This window comes from Oryza glaberrima, chromosome 6 (assembly GCF_000147395.1).
Source record: "Oryza glaberrima chromosome 6, OglaRS2, whole genome shotgun sequence".
Classification (NCBI taxonomy): Eukaryota; Viridiplantae; Streptophyta; class Magnoliopsida; order Poales; family Poaceae; genus Oryza; species Oryza glaberrima.
This window is the reverse complement of record NC_068331.1, coordinates 20,942,751-20,958,227: the sequence shown is the minus strand read 5'-3', so window position 1 is coordinate 20,958,227 and position 15,477 is coordinate 20,942,751. Positions and strand designations below refer to the sequence as shown.

At 38.5% G+C, this 15,477-nt stretch overlaps 2 protein-coding genes across 2 annotated transcripts; one reads left to right on the top strand and one right to left on the bottom strand.

Moving 5' to 3' along the window:
- The first annotated feature begins 6,476 nt into the window (after positions 1-6,476).
- Positions 6,477-7,432, top strand: LOC127777510 (uncharacterized). Its single transcript, XM_052304117.1, has one exon. The coding sequence runs from the start codon at positions 6,616-6,618 to the stop codon at positions 7,018-7,020; it is 405 nt and encodes a 134-aa protein (XP_052160077.1). The 5' UTR covers positions 6,477-6,615; the 3' UTR covers positions 7,021-7,432.
- A 702-nt stretch (positions 7,433-8,134) lies between these two features.
- LOC127777509 (diacylglycerol O-acyltransferase 1-2) lies at positions 8,135-15,000 on the bottom strand. Its single transcript, XM_052304116.1, has 16 exons — positions 14,710-15,000; positions 13,306-13,386; positions 13,094-13,167; positions 12,935-13,010; positions 12,696-12,763; positions 11,788-11,911; positions 11,350-11,448; positions 11,111-11,212; positions 10,895-11,031; positions 10,462-10,543; positions 10,318-10,338; positions 10,054-10,116; positions 9,396-9,443; positions 9,202-9,264; positions 8,804-8,857; positions 8,135-8,715 (listed from the first exon to the last, which is right to left on the bottom strand). The coding sequence occupies exons 1-16, from the start codon at positions 14,911-14,913 to the stop codon at positions 8,605-8,607; spliced, it is 1,407 nt and encodes a 468-aa protein (XP_052160076.1). The 5' UTR covers positions 14,914-15,000; the 3' UTR covers positions 8,135-8,604.
- Positions 15,001-15,477: the final 477 nt, after the last annotated feature.

The window sequence follows — 15,477 nt, the reverse complement described above, 5'->3', positions numbered from 1 at the left end:
CCTCGGCGATCTGTAGCAGCAACAGCAGCGGCAGGTCATCGTCCAGTTCGCCTTCAACACTACAAGCAGCAAATCAAAATGCCCTTTTCATTTTCATTCTCTCCAAATCTGGTGATGTTCTCTGGCACCGATCGAGTCTATGATCTTTGTCCTCGAGCTCCTCTTTTCTTCAAACAGTAGCAGCAGTGAAGTTCCAGATGCAGCAACAAGTCTCACTGCCATTGTAAATATTCTGCTCTTCACCTAGTGGTTATCCTCTCCTTCTCCATGCTCATTCGCTCTCTACACTAATTTTGCATATTTATGTTGTGGCTCTGTGCTGCTACAGCCTACCATTTGATTAGGAGAGGAGTACATGCCGTGCCATATCATGACATAATTAGTTTGATTGCTCATCATAATCATCTTGTGCAGCTGCCTGGTCCCTCGATTGATTCCTACTTTCAGTGGTAGAATTTGTTAAAATCGTCCCCTTAATTTATATTGATCCCTACTGTCATCATCAGTGGCTTATGCATCTATCAAGGGCAAGGCACTTCTTTCGTTGCTCATTTCCATAGCAGTCACCAAGTTCATCGCCTGTATATATGCTCAGAATTGTGCTTGCTTGTACACTGCTGCTGTCAACCATCTAGTAGTATCTATCCTGTGTCCTTTTGCTAGTATATCAATGTCTTCTACAAATCAATTTCCCATGTTTCCTATAAAATCCGTCAAAGTCCATTGTATTGTTCAGTCCATCGAAGTCATGCACTATCTTTTCCCCAGCTCCAAGTCGGAGTTGGTCTTCATCATAATCATCATACTATCATCAACTCCATGTCGGAGTTAGTATTCGTCTTCAGTTCACCAGCTCCATGCACCACCACCATCATCAATCAGTGAAGGACTGAAGGACAGTCTATGAAGGTCCTTCATCATCATTATCATCATCTTTGAATCAGTGAAAAGCCAAAGAACAGTTTGTGAAGGCTTCTGATACCAAGGGCTGAAGAACAATTTGTGAAGGCTCGAGGTCCACTTCATTGAAGAGGGGATGGTTTTCTCTTGTTCTTCATTCAAGAGCAATGCTTCGACAACATCTTTAAACATGGACTTTGTATTTATAGTAGTATGTTGTTTATCTACTGTTTAGTTTCAAATGCAATGCTATTGTATACACATTGCGTTTGAGTGGGGGTGTCAAGAGTATTATGTGTTTAGGGGTATGTTAGTAATTTCTCATATCTACTGTACTCATATATGCCCATTGGGCTAACTCAATGGCAATGGTTAATCCCCAAATCTTATCTTAAAGTGACAACTACTATGTTTATACCATATTGTTACTGGAAATTTGCTTCAGAATTCAGACCACACGCGCAGTTTTTATTGTTGGTGGTTCTGTAAATTGTTGTGAAGGTTGCAGTCCTCCAGATGGATTTACTGTATTCCAGTGTGGTATTGAACATGTTATATGTGTCAACGCAATGTACAGCGATTTATTTTTATTTTCCTTATGTACTATCCATGGGCAACTATGAGTTTCAAAGAAAAAAAAAGGCAACTATGATCATTATTTTGAAATTGGAATAAGTAAACAATATCATATTTTCTAGATTTGATCTTTTTGTCCGGAAAGTTTTACACGTTAATTGACTGACAAGGATGGCATATATATGTTGTTGCCAGCGTTCTAATTTAGATGGTATTGATCCATCAAAAGCTGATACTTAGCTCTGAATTCTGATGATCCAGTTTCACAATAAAAGTAGTAATTCAGGTTCCGGTTTCGTTGAGTTCTATCCAAGAACATACTCCCTCTGTTTTTCTTTGTTTGACTCATTGGTTAGTTTCATTTTAAACTAACCAAAGTCATAAATAAAAGGAAAGAATGTAGGATATTATAGCTCTGTGTGCCAAGTCATTTACAAGAGTCAAGAGAGCAAAATTAGTTTCTTACAAGAAGTATCTCTTTGTAGTTCATCCTCTGTCATCGAATTCTACTCATGAACATACCATCATTTTATCAGCAAGAGAGCAAAAAAGTTGCTTATGATTTGCAACTTTTGTAGGCTACCTTTCTCGATTTATCAGACGAAAAGGAAAACAATTAAAGAAAAAGAAGGCAAGCTGGTGACACGCCCGAAATTCATGCGAGCTCAGCATCATGAGGAGCACCTTTCCTGACAACCAAAACCGGCTGTTCGCTGTCGTCAGCTTGTTTAGCTTTACAATTTAGGTTACCAGCGAAAGATCCCCTCTCTCTTTGGACATGGAGCTTCCTAACAAAATTCACTTTCTACTAGTATTGATTAGTATTAATTACTAGTAGTAAGTTTCTCATGTGTTGCAAGAGATCCTAAGAAATGACGGATCGACGGTTCCATTTTACGTTCAAACATGGTTTAGTTTTTTTTTTTCCTACATGTGTTTTTTGGGTGAGGTGTTTTGTTATTAGGCGAACTCTAAAGAGAAGAGGAGTTTGGCTGTGTATATCTCTATGTTGAATATAGATGTTCGATTTTAATTCATTATTAAAAAGGATAAATTGGAGGGGTGAAGGGATCAACGAATGTCCACTTTTAGAGGTAGTAGGGCCTGGCTAATTGAATGCCCATGTTGGTACTTATGAAAAGTAATCATACATGCTATAATATTATTGTCTTGTCTAGCCTTAACTCGGTAGGAGTGTGGGGTTGCGTACATCCTCACCATCCAAATTTGAGTTCTACTGATTTCTCATCTTGGAACGAATTAATGTGGTTTTTTTAATCAATAATGCCTTCGTTTTTCTTTTTTGTTTTTTTTTGTCATAGTGAACAGTTGATACTACTTATGGATAATAACAGTAAAATTGATTCATTTGTCCTAAAAAGATTGTTGTTTTAATTGTTTAGCAGATATTAAGGTTTTAAAAAAACTTGAGTTAATTACAGTTTGGACTAGATTTCTTTACCAGAGTTGCATAATGGACTAGGTCTCATCTTATATTTTTACTTTGAATCGGATGGACTTACAATTTGTTGCGCATTGGACCTGATTGATACATCAGCCACTTGATGAGATCTTCTCCATGTCCTCAAACTGAAACTCACTCCTTCCAGATCCACACTCACCACCACTAATGAGCTCATGAACAAGCCATATCCCTGCTAGTGCTATTAACCTATAATGAACGGAGGAAGGATGGACCTAGGCCTACTCATCGTCGACCATAAACTGTCGAGATGACCGCCTCAAATCGACACAAGCGCAGAGCCAGCAGAGCCGCTCAAGCTTGGCAGCTATGTGTGCAGGAGCAAATTGACGAGATGCGAGCAGTGCGATGGAGGGCGACACTCCAGAGTGCTCCATTAGCTACTGCATGTTTGAGCTTTCACACTAGCCCAGCCAGATCAAGGAGAGAGAGCAAGGGAAGAGAGGGAAAGATGGAGAAGAAGCAAAGTGTCTCAAAGTGAAACTATATGTAATCTTTCCCGAATCAAACTGAAAATGTTGTGCTGCTACTAGTCCAAGTTGCCGCATAGATAAAAAAAACAAATGGATCTATATGCAATTTACTTAAAAAAAACTAAAATGCCCCTTATTAAGTGATATGTGGTTGGGAGTGAGAGATCGGTTACAGATAGGATGGGCCAAAATTTGAATAGGAGGTAACAGATGAGACAAATAGTACTCGAGTGACAATCCTTGTGGGACAAATTCTGAATAGTGCTCATATGATTAGTTTCATCGTATCACCTACACCTGATTATAAGCCGTAACACTTATTGGTAACTAAAATATAATTTGTGGGTAAACATTTTATATATGTAACGCTTATTAAAAACTAAAAGATAATTTATGGGTAAATATTATATATATATATATATATATATATATATATATATATTCTTATCGACTCAAATGCAATACTATAAAATAAACTATAGTGAGAAAATATCAAAATTAATTTAAAATTAAGTTTTAAGATTTAAAATTTGGTTATTGCTGATAACTGAACAATGGCAGATCTAGACATATTCTGTGGGGTCGGCTGAACCCAAAACTTTCTAAAAAACACCCTACAAACCTTGATTTTTATGTATAAATCCAGAAAAAATTAGATAAATGACCTCACTTAAATACAAACCAATTACCCCACAGGATTAAATTCCTGACTCGGCCACTATAACTGAAGAGCAAGAAGAAAACTCAAGTAAAAATGCCTATTGTGTATTATTAGTCGATGGCATTCAAGGAATCATTCATAAAAATGTACTCTCTTTGTCTCGATATATGAAAACCTAGGACCGGATAAAATATTTCGTACTACAAATCTGGATAGAATCCCTGTTCATATATTTTGGGATGGAGGTAGTACTAGATATGAAATGGTACTCGAAATTTATAACCGCCGTTACTACTTCTCTCTTCGTTGTTTGGACAAAAGAATAAGTTCACTAAAATTCTTTCAAAATGGAAGGTACTCCGTCCGTTCCTAAATATTAGTATTCTGAGTATACAATTTATTTTATACAACATAAGTATTTCTAGCGTAGCGAATCCATCACACATAAATCGATGTAGCACACAAACTCATGTATTTTCAGCCAATAAGATATACAGGGTACCTAATCAATTCAAAATTTAATCCATTGTTCATAATCCTAATGTTTGCTTAAATAACCTAGAACATTTTATATTTAGAAGTTGGTGGGAGTACAAGACAAGACCTAGTACAATAATCGAAGTTTCCTGACGGGATTTTGATCGGTGCGACGGTGCCGACAGTCCTTCGAGTATGCATACCCAACATTTTCGCGCCAGTGTCACTGTCGAGAGGAAAGACCAAAACGCAAAGTTGCTTTCGTCCCTAAAAAGCAGGCATTCATGCGACCACGAAAAGTAGGAGTATCTTAAATGGTCGGATGCTTCGACATGCAGCATCTTTGCTTGCTATTTCTTAGCTCTGTCTTCCTCTATTCTAAAATAAACAAATATAATACTACCTCAGTATTTTAATGTATAACGTTGTTGATTTTTTATCAACATTTATAATTAGTCTTATTCAAAAAAAGTGTAATTAACATTTATTTTATTGTGACTTAATTTATCATCAAATATTCTTTAAGCATGACATAAATATTTTTATATTTGCATAAAAAAATTAATAAAACGAATGATCAAACATTGATTAAAAAGTCAACGGCGTCATGCATTAAAATACGGAGTGAGTATAAAATATGATATATTTTAATACTACGAATTTAATAATTAGTATAAGATATACTTCATTCGTCCTAGAATATAAGAGATTTTGGAGGACCGTGAAACGTATTAACATTATGAATCTGAATAGGCTGCCTATCCATATTAGGAATATTAGGATATATCACATCTCTTTAATTTCTTTATATTTTGGGATTTTGGGATGAAGCGAGTAACATATATGTAGTAGATTTGTTTATTTTAGAATCAAGAGTAGACTTGTAGCATTACCGGTCAAGCCAGGAATTAAGGCACGGTTGTTACTAGCTCAATATGTAGGCAACAGAGTAGCGGACTTGAAACAGCTGTGCTGGAACTGACCAGATTGGGTTTGTTTAGTTCATTTCCATCTATAACCTTGCCAAAAAAAAATGGGCAATGAAGAGAACTGGCTATTGTCAAAAGTTATAAACAAAAAATAGCTAGGCCTTCATTTGGTGCTATTCAACCAACGCAAATAATTTGTCAATACCAACATTTTACTATAAATACTTGTATTTTGGCCTTTTTCTTTTACTTGGTTAAGTTTGGTTATAAACCAAACAAACCATGTACGGGTTGGTAATGAGATGGCTTTCCTACTAGTTGTATAAATTAATACTTCTATTCTAGTCTTGGACATATAATCTCAAAATATTACTTTGTTCAATAATTTCTTTTTTTGTAAAATTTTTAAAGCTAGAAAAACTACCATACCATTTCAGTACTTTTATGACAAATCTGTGCATATTATCTCCAAGAATCCAAAATAAACATTTTTTTAAAAAAATAATACTCCAAGTTTGAAAAATTAACCGAAAATGTATGTCCAAATCAACAAGCATCTGTGATGGGAGGAAGAAACAACTGCATGCCCTTCTGGAGAGGTGGGGTGCATTTTCCCTAAAATTTTTGAACAGTTTATCATAAATTTCCCACTCAACAAACATGCCAATCTCTTATAAATGATGTAGTACAAAAATAGGACAAGCTATATCTTGTATGTTCAAAAGTCAGTACCCAAAGGCCAAAGCAAAACCACATTTCTTCTGAGAGAAATTTTACGGTTCTTGAAAAAGTATGTCGATGTACCTAAGTTTTACGCTAATTTTTTTTTACCTTCAGATACTTAGTATCTAGAGGTACCAAAATTTACACTAGAAAATGTGGTATCTTCCGATACCATCTAAAGGACGGTAAAATTACCTTATTCTAAACCTCCACTGTTTCCCATTAATTCACAAAAATGAAAAAGAAAAAAAAAAAGCAGTCTCCCTCTACAAATTTAAGAGCAAAGCCCTCCATTCAGTTCATCCATGCATTCTTGGCCAGTTAGCCTGGTTAGTTGTTGCAACAAACAGACAAACAGCTACCACACCACCATTGCATATTTGCATTTCACCAATGGAGAGGTCAGCCTCCTACACCGAGAAGAGCAGGAGCGCCGCCACGGTGGCCGGCGCCGGCGCCGGCGACCTGAGGTGCCACAGCGCCTACTACGTCACCTCGACGTACTCTGCTCCTCCTCCTCCTCCTCCTCCTCCTCCTCTCTGGTACGACGATGCCGGCAGCGGCAAGGCGAGCAAGATCAAGAAGAAGAAGGCAGCGGCCACCTGGCCATCGTCGTCGGCGTCGAAGGGGAGGGTGTGGGGCGGGCTCGGGCTCGGCGACACGGCGGAGATGCAGCGGCGGCGGAGGGTGGCCGGCTACCGGGTGTACGGCGTGGAGGGGAAGGTGAAGGTGTCGCTCAAGAGCAGCATGCGGTGGATCAAGGGCAAGTGCACCCGTGTGGTGGACGGCTGGTGGTAATAACATCATGCTGCTGCTGCTGCTGCTGATGATGATGATGAATTGGTGGTGATCACTGATCACTACTCATCAGATTATTATTCAGATATCACTTATCATCAGAGTTGTCAAGAGATTAAAATAAGTTTATGAAGAAAAAGATTCAGATAAGTGTTTGTTTTCTTCTCCTGATCTCCTCCATATGTGCAGCTCGGCTGCAGTAATCTGTTGTAAGGTAGGATGGCAATGTGAGTGTGATCATGAGTGTTTTTCTCACGGTGTAATTAGTCTCCAAATGCTGTACGTTCAGTTCTGTTGCAAGTTCATTGTATGCCGCCTACCTGGTCTGAAAGTGAAAGGGTACAGAAAAGTGAGCAAATTATCAGTACGTAGTAAATTAAGCTTCTAGATTTGATAATTATCACTTCTTGTAGCATCTTTCTCCAGGATTTTTAAGATGCTGTCTCCTTGCGTTTTTCGTCTCTCCAGTTGCAGCTTTGCGTTTAACGAACTGGTTGCCTTGTTTTCGTCCCAATCTTGAGTCCATGAAAATCCAAGCCATGTTTTTCTTCTTTTTTTTTTTCATGAGACAAATTAAGAGCATCTGAGCATACCACCAGGCAAAACAATACAAAAGAGGAAGACTGCTAAAGAAACCAACAGGATCCAGGTAAATTTAGTTAAAATTAACCAGAGCTGCCCCAGTGACAAGTTTATAATCACAGCAAATGGTGTTTCGAAGTATCAGAGAATTATCCATCGTTGCATAAAAGTGATCAGAAAATACAATAACATTGCTTCAGATCAGAAGTGAGAGATGCTTTATTATTCTTTCCAGAAACGTTAGTACACAATTATGGCATCTGACACCATAATCGGTTAAATACCAGGTTTAGCTGTCGGTTCTATATCTGTACCCATTCTGTCTCGAACTGAATTCCAACGCCACTAAGGGGAAATATCCAGTAAAAATGAGTTAAGTGTTGAAAACTCTTAAAAATCATACTTAAAAGTTATGAAATACGTTCTCACTAAATCTCAAATCTCAAGTTCAAACTCAACTTTGTTTAGGAATAAAAAAAGACAAATTTAGTAACATGACACTATTCACCCAAACACAAAAGAAATGCTTGAGATAAGAACAGAACGATGTTGCTTTATTATTCTTTCCAGCAACGTTAATACACAATTATGGTTGGGCATCCGACATTATAACTGGTTAAATACCAGGTTTTGCTGTTTGCTCTATACATGTACCCATATTCTCTCTCTAGGTGAGCCTTCCGCTCATCAAAACTTCCAACGCAAGTTGTATCACAGGGTGGTACATTCATTTACATCTAACTCAACATTATATGTAAACAGCATTGCTGACATGCAGAATGAAAAGTATACAGAGTCCACACATGTCAGGAGAACTGTGTGCTTATGATGTTCAGCTACAACACTGGGACACCAGTAGTAATGTACACTCTGCATTGTGGCGAGTTAAGCTTGGCAAGATGATCAACAGCCGATGGTGAAACGGAGCGATGATGCTTGTTACCTTGCGGCGACTTAATTTGCTTCTGATGATCTGTTTTATGGTACATGTTCTCAGCAGGGCTATCTATTTGTTTGGGCTTGTTGCCTGTTCATGACATCATGGTAGTATAAGAGAACACACATTGGTTGCCCCAGGATGCTGAAGAAGAACCAAAATATCATGTTGCCCACCTGTCAAATCTCAAAGAGTGCTCAGGTAAGATCATGCCGTGCGAAGTAGCAACGCAATATAAGTATTTTTGTAATATGCATCACGTACCATTGTGTTATTGAATTTATCTTGAAGGTATTTCGTCAAGAATACCAGGGGAATCTGAGCAGGACAGACACTAACAACATCAGCCTAAATAATACTGATGGAGTAGAGATATCAATGAGAACATTTCAAAATAAGCATAGTCCAAGTGTAATGCATGAGCTGGTCTAGAACAAGCATAGCGTGAATGTGACTTTTAGAGTCCAATACATACATGAATGCTTCTCTGTTCTGTTGCACTTGTTTTTCTACCAACTCTGACGTTGACGATAAGATTGGTACAGCTAAATTGGCTTTAAGGAAAATTCTACATGCCTCTATAAAGGCTACTATGGAAATGCTGGTGAAACTCAAAAGCACAAGAAGATGATAAATGAGTATACTTTGAATGGTTTTTATACCTGAAACATGATCCCAATGAATGCCCAGAATTTAAAAATGTGGCATGGAACAGCAACACATAGCTGCAAATTGATAAGGACAATGAAATAAATAATACATATGAAATTACATGCCAGAGCATTTTTCAATAAAATCATAAGGAGTGGTGAAAAGAAATTAGAAATGATAGCTCTAAGCATGTGGAAGAATTTACCTCATGAAATGCAGCTGAAACCAGGAACGAGATTAGGATAGCAACACCCTGCAGTGAAGATACACCATGAATTTGGAAAGTATGTATTTTTTTTTAAAAAAAAAGAGAGATCACATTTGTTCTGTACAATGAGCAATATAACAAATCAAGAAAAATATTTATGTTGAAATATCATTTATAATATGTTCCTTAAAGCATGTAGTCCCAGGCTCCCAGCTTCTACATCCTGTTGTGCTGGTATCTGACCAACTAGCATGACAGTACTGGTAGTCTAGAAAAAAAATGCATCATGGCAGAACAGTTACTAGGATAGTATTCCCATGTCAGTATCAATCAGTTGCTTTGATGTTTCAGTAGGGCCAGCATTACACGCCAAATAAATTAAGCATTGATATCTGCTTAAGCATACTTCCAGTTTATCTGAACAAGAGTGCCATTTGCACATGCCAATGTTCTCCATGTAGCATTAGTTCAACAAATCAAAACATTTATACCTATTACCCACAATACTGAGAAAGGTACTTGCAATTTAAATGGAACAATTTAATATTCTGATAATATTGAAATTCGCCACTATAAGGTTTAAACCATGCAGGGCTGCCTTTTTTTTTTTTTTTGCATGGATGCATGGCTGTCTTAGATAAACCGCAGAAATTACCTTTGAAAAACCATTCCTTATGCATGGAAAATATATATGTCGAATGACCCACTTGTGAACAGGCTGACAAGAAACAAAACAATTGTTAGATACTGGAATGATATTAATGATAATTACTAAGACAACCATCTCAGGATTAGTGAAAATTTTCAACATTTATTTTAGAAGGAAGCTGGCAGTTATTTCAGAATTATTGTACTAAATTAAAAATATAAGTTTTTCCTTTAAAGAAAAATTTGAAGACGAAAATAGAAAGAAAATCACCATATTCCACATTCTCCAATACTGAGGCCATCCCGAAAGATCATCCCATATGAAGTGCATGGAAAATCACAATGTCAGCTCTATCCAGAGTTCTCTCAGAATTTTTTTAAAAAAACATGCATGTATTATTAACAGGTCTTTCACCTCTTCAACTGTTTTGGCATTCCACCAGTCCTTGTAGAATTCACGATCACCAAAACGGAGGAGCTCAGCAAGAATATTCAACCTGTACAGAAAAGGAACAAAAATGCACGGAAGCAGTATGAGATGAAAGGTTGAAGTCTGGTTATGTTGAAACTTATGTTTTTCCCATTCTGATCCAAAACCATGGATTCCTGTCATACACATACACAGAGGGACCACCCAAACTCTGTTTTTTTTCTATGTAAAAACTCAACATACATGAGCATTTGCAACAATAAACCCATCAAACAAGTGATTAACTAAATATGGTAGAAAACCATGATTATCCAATATGTTGTGGAACAGTTGGTCCTTGTATATGCAATATGTTACCCAACTGGAAGATACAAAGAATGTAATACAGGGACAAAACAAAGTTATCAAAGATACTTACCAGAGATGGAAAAAACAATAGAACATGCAAAGCCAGACATATAATGTTGGCACTGATAATTTCAATACTCTCTCTATAGCATTCAAGAAATTCCCTTTCAATGGATGCTTCGAATTCTTCACAATCGGATTTATGTACTGAAAAATAAAGGACATATTGAGTATACAAACAGCTATGTAAATGAAATACCATGAGAAATCATGTAAAGAGGCTCACTTGCTCAATTATGAAACCCATCAAGCCTGTAAAAACAAGGCATTTTATCAGTTGTCGGACCACCCAACCTTTTCTAATATATGTAGTTCGGGGATAACTTGGCTGCATAGTGAACAAGAATGAAATAAGGAAAAGTTTATTTTTAGTTAAATATGTAAATATATGTGACAAAAAGAATGGATCATGCAAAGTTAGAATTTAGAAAGTAAGAAGCAGAGGTCTAAGGCAAAGAACAGTACCTGGTAACAAAGTGTTGGGGCCAACATGAAGTAGGATAGCCTTTTAAAGGTTGGCCATTTAATGTTCTCCGGATCTATAGAAATGTCATGTGTCACGCCCTATTGTATAAGAATAAAAGATGGTATTATTAAATAATCATAGCCACAATCATAGAAGTGAGTGAAGAGTTAGCTAAGCTATAAAATTTGCACTACACAAGCAATTCAAATATTGTCAGGGATGAACGCTAGAAACAAGTTTAAACAGGAAGTACAGCATGAACTAGTCTTTGTAGAAGGAATACAACAAAAGTTTACTGGCTAGCAGTTCATTGCTGACATACGTAAAATCTACACTGCTTTGGAAATTGCTTTTGCATTATTCTCTATGTTTTGAAGTCAACGATTGTAACAGAAACCATGAAAAATGAAGCATACAAGCATATACCTATGCTTTACCTTTTCAATACTTTTGGACAGCATTCTTATATCATAATTTGTATGAGCAAAAGAAACAAGCTTCAACCAAATAATGCTTGCAAGAAACATCAACACAAATCCAGATAATACTGCCGAATCACACCTGAAAGATTGAAATGTAAATGAACTAAGAATCCAGATTTATGCAAGAACAATATCTTCATAAACAAAATTTCTTGGTATATCAATGCATGAAGCCAAAATAGATAAGTGGAGTATATAAGAACTATTTAATCTCTTTACAATCAACAAAAAGGCGACATGTACTTGTTACTTCTGCCCTCAACTGCCTCTGTTTGACAAATAAGGATGACTTAATCTGAATCTAAGATTATGAAATGCGATTCGCACAACATTGCCACATACATGCAACTTCAGGGTGGTAGGACTGCGCTGATATCTCTCAGGTTAGTTCTAAGAATTTGGAACTGATAAGATTTACTTTTATTTAATAGTTGATGATTTAGGTTCACATCGCAAGTATTAACAAAAATGTTATACTCAGGTAAACTATGAAGCTACTATTAAAAAGAAATGGGCTTTAAGATACCAAGACGGAATCAAATTATCCATATGACTCTGATTGTTTTACTCAAACTGAAAACTAACATTTTGTGGACTAGATATATTGTATAACATCAAACATAACCAAAGACAAGAGTTGCATGAGTCATCTTTTAGTCAACAAATATACATTAGTGAAATTTGCTCTGAAAAGTTTGAAACTGAAAAACCTGAATTAACTTTGCACTCATACCACATAAATACAGCATATCTCTGAATACGACAAAAATGAGTGTATCCCATACCATCAAATATAAGAGATCAATGAATGTCAAAAGTAGATGCATCCAAACAAACTGCAAAGTCGAAAGAAATATGCTTACTTTAGAATCACAACAACTGGATAGACAAGGACAGATGTTGAAATAACGATATGGAGAAGAATAACCATCTGCAAGAGGTGTACCAAAATCATGAACTGTCTACTGGCACTTGAAACAGTATTTCAACAGGCAATTCTTTTGGCATGAACTTACATACACGATACATCAATAGTGAAGGAGCCTTGAATGAAAAGACAATAAAAATATAAAGAACTACTAGCAAAGTAAAACAAACTTACATGTTTACTAATAAGTTTTCTTTGAGCCAACTTCTCAACCACAAGTGCAGCAAGCGGGAAAGTTGGTAAAGTGAGACTGTAATTTGCAGATCTATTGTTTTAGGAGGTGTACAACTGTTTATCAAATCTCAAATTATAATTAGGTCAGTAGATATCTACCAGCACATGAGAAGAGGCCAATCTGCCAGCGATGTTCCACTAAACCAAAATCCAGCTCTAATTAGTAGGCCATACTGTAGCGGCAAATACAGATAATGAGAATGAGTTAAATCAGAACTATAATAGGCAAGAGGCATGTAGAGAAAAGCATATAATAAGTAAATGCTACTACTCCCTGGGGAAAATAAAGAGAGCAAGAAATGATAATGAACCTTCATTAAGTTCTCAATAATAAGTCTGCTGTTCACAGCAACCAGCACAACAATGCATAGGTTCAGAAGGCCTGCATGGCTCTACAAAAAAAAAAAAAAAGATTAGCTGTCAGCTATAAGAAAGAGTAATAAAAGTTGACATCCAATTTACTAATATCCTAATAAATATTTTATCATGGGTTAAGTTATGTAATGTTGTTTTGTCAGGTAAAAGAAAAAAAATGATTTGATTTGCAAGAATATATCTAAATTAATAGGAATGCCAGTTTTATAACTCAAATCTTCAGATTTATGCAAGCATGCATACAAAGTTTTGCGTAAAACCAGATCAACGGGTATGGACCTAGTGTTCGGCTCAGATCATTTCCCAGTTCCCACCACCAATCTTACAAGGAAATTTCATTAAATAATCTTGCCCCAATACTGTGCCAACATTGCAGGACACTGACATCCTAGAGTAGCAAATGTAAAGAATCATATCGGTGCCAAGTAGCATGCCTTAATGCCTGGTGGAAAGGGGCTATCCAACTAAAAAACAGCAGCCGACAACACACACAGTTATATGGACCTCATGCACAAGCAAGGCATGCCCCGAACTGGAGAAGACAAGGCCACAAGGCCACACTACACACAGTTTTATGGACCACTCTGAACAGGGGAGCCACATGTCCAACATCGCATAAATTCAAGATTTTGCTGGCCTTCAATGGAAGCTCTGTATCTGAAGTAACATTCCCAACAATAACTCTATGTAGGAGTTCTCTGTAGTCTGTACAACCAACCCGAGTACCAAGTCTTTTAATGTGTACAAGCCTTGCGTGCCAAGTGACCCATTGTTTGGTCATTCACTGTTTCACTCTGACACGCCAAAGGCCAAACCCTGCTACTAGTAAATGCTAACAGCAACAGTTTATCCTCGGACATCGCTGTCGTCTCTGCACTGCCGGCCACCGCGAAATTGTGCAACGCATGCGTCCGGCGCCCGGCCGCTGGTTCCCCCCATGATCCCCAAAACGAGCAACGATGGCGACCCGAATCCGCAGCAGCATATATCACCACGAAACAAATTGTGCCCGTCCCAAGCACACATAGACGTGAATCGAAAATCTAGCCACGATTCGGGAGCACCGCGGCAGGCTGAGCTTCACATCTGAGCACGGCAGGCGGCAGGCGAGATGCTAACCGACAAGGAAACGGCTAATAATAGCACAATGCAATTTGAAAACTAATTAGTTTTTTTTTCTTATTAGAAAAAAAAAATCATGGGTCGATGATGAACTAGTAGAGGCGCAGTAATACTAATTCCAACTCCTTTTTGGTGGAGCTTACACGAACGCCGCCGCATCGATCGATGGAGATCAGCGGGGGAAGGAGAGGAGGAAGAGGAGGAATCCTGGGCTTTACCTGGCGGAAGATGGCGTCGGAGCTGAGGGGGCTCTCCCTGACGCGGCGGTGGGCAGGCGCCGACGCGCGGTACCAGAGCAGCTGCTGCTGCTGCGGAGCGGGAGCGTCACCGGCGGCGGCAGCGGCGGCGCGGGCCCGCAGGCGGAGGGCGTCGTCGGGTTCGCCGCCGGCGCGATCGGGGGCGAGCGAGGGGGGCGGGGCCATGGGCGGGGGAGCGTTCTAGAAGGTTCTAGAAGGGTCGGTGGAGGTGGAGAGGGGGAGAGGAGCTTTGGGGGGGCGGTGCCGCGGTGGTGGGTTTTTGATGCCGCGCGGTGGTGACGCGCAAAAGCTAGAAGGGGGGGGGGGGGGGTGTCAGCGTCGTCAACGGGGTGCCACGTGGCGGGGGGTGGGCCCGGGAGGGGCGCCAGGCGTCCTCCCTCCTTCCTTCCGCCGTCGTCACTCACCGGGGCTTTGCGAGATCGGAGGGAGGGAGAGGCGGCCGGGGGCGTTCCCGTGGGCCGTGGGCGGTCGGCGCTGTCTGCCTCAATCGAGCCACACGGCCAAAGGGCTACGACAGGATTTATTAGCATTTTTTTTTAAGATAATGGAATAAATATCTCGGCTACAGTCAATTATTATAAGGAATCACACAAACAACGAGTGAAGTTCAAATAAAATTAAACACACCCAACGATAAAAAAAACCAAACCAAAAAAAGGAGCACACATTTATTCAAGTCTATTTGTGAATCTCCATCCATGGTTCGCAAATATTTGCATAACCGTCGTC

Coding starts and splice junctions, on each gene's coding strand:
- LOC127777510 (XM_052304117.1), top strand. CDS start 6,616: ATGGAGAGGTCAGCCTCCTACACCGAGAAGAGCAGGAGCGCCGCCACG.
- LOC127777509 (XM_052304116.1), bottom strand. CDS start 14,913: ATGGCCCCGCCCCCCTCGCTCGCCCCCGATCGCGCCGGCGGCGAACCC. Junction 9,444..10,053: donor TAAGGAATGGTTTTTCAAAG/GTAATTTCTGCG, acceptor TCTTCACTGCAG/GGTGTTGCTATCCTAATCTC. Junction 8,716..8,803: donor ATAAATTCAATAACACAATG/GTACGTGATGCA, acceptor GAGATTTGACAG/GTGGGCAACATGATATTTTG.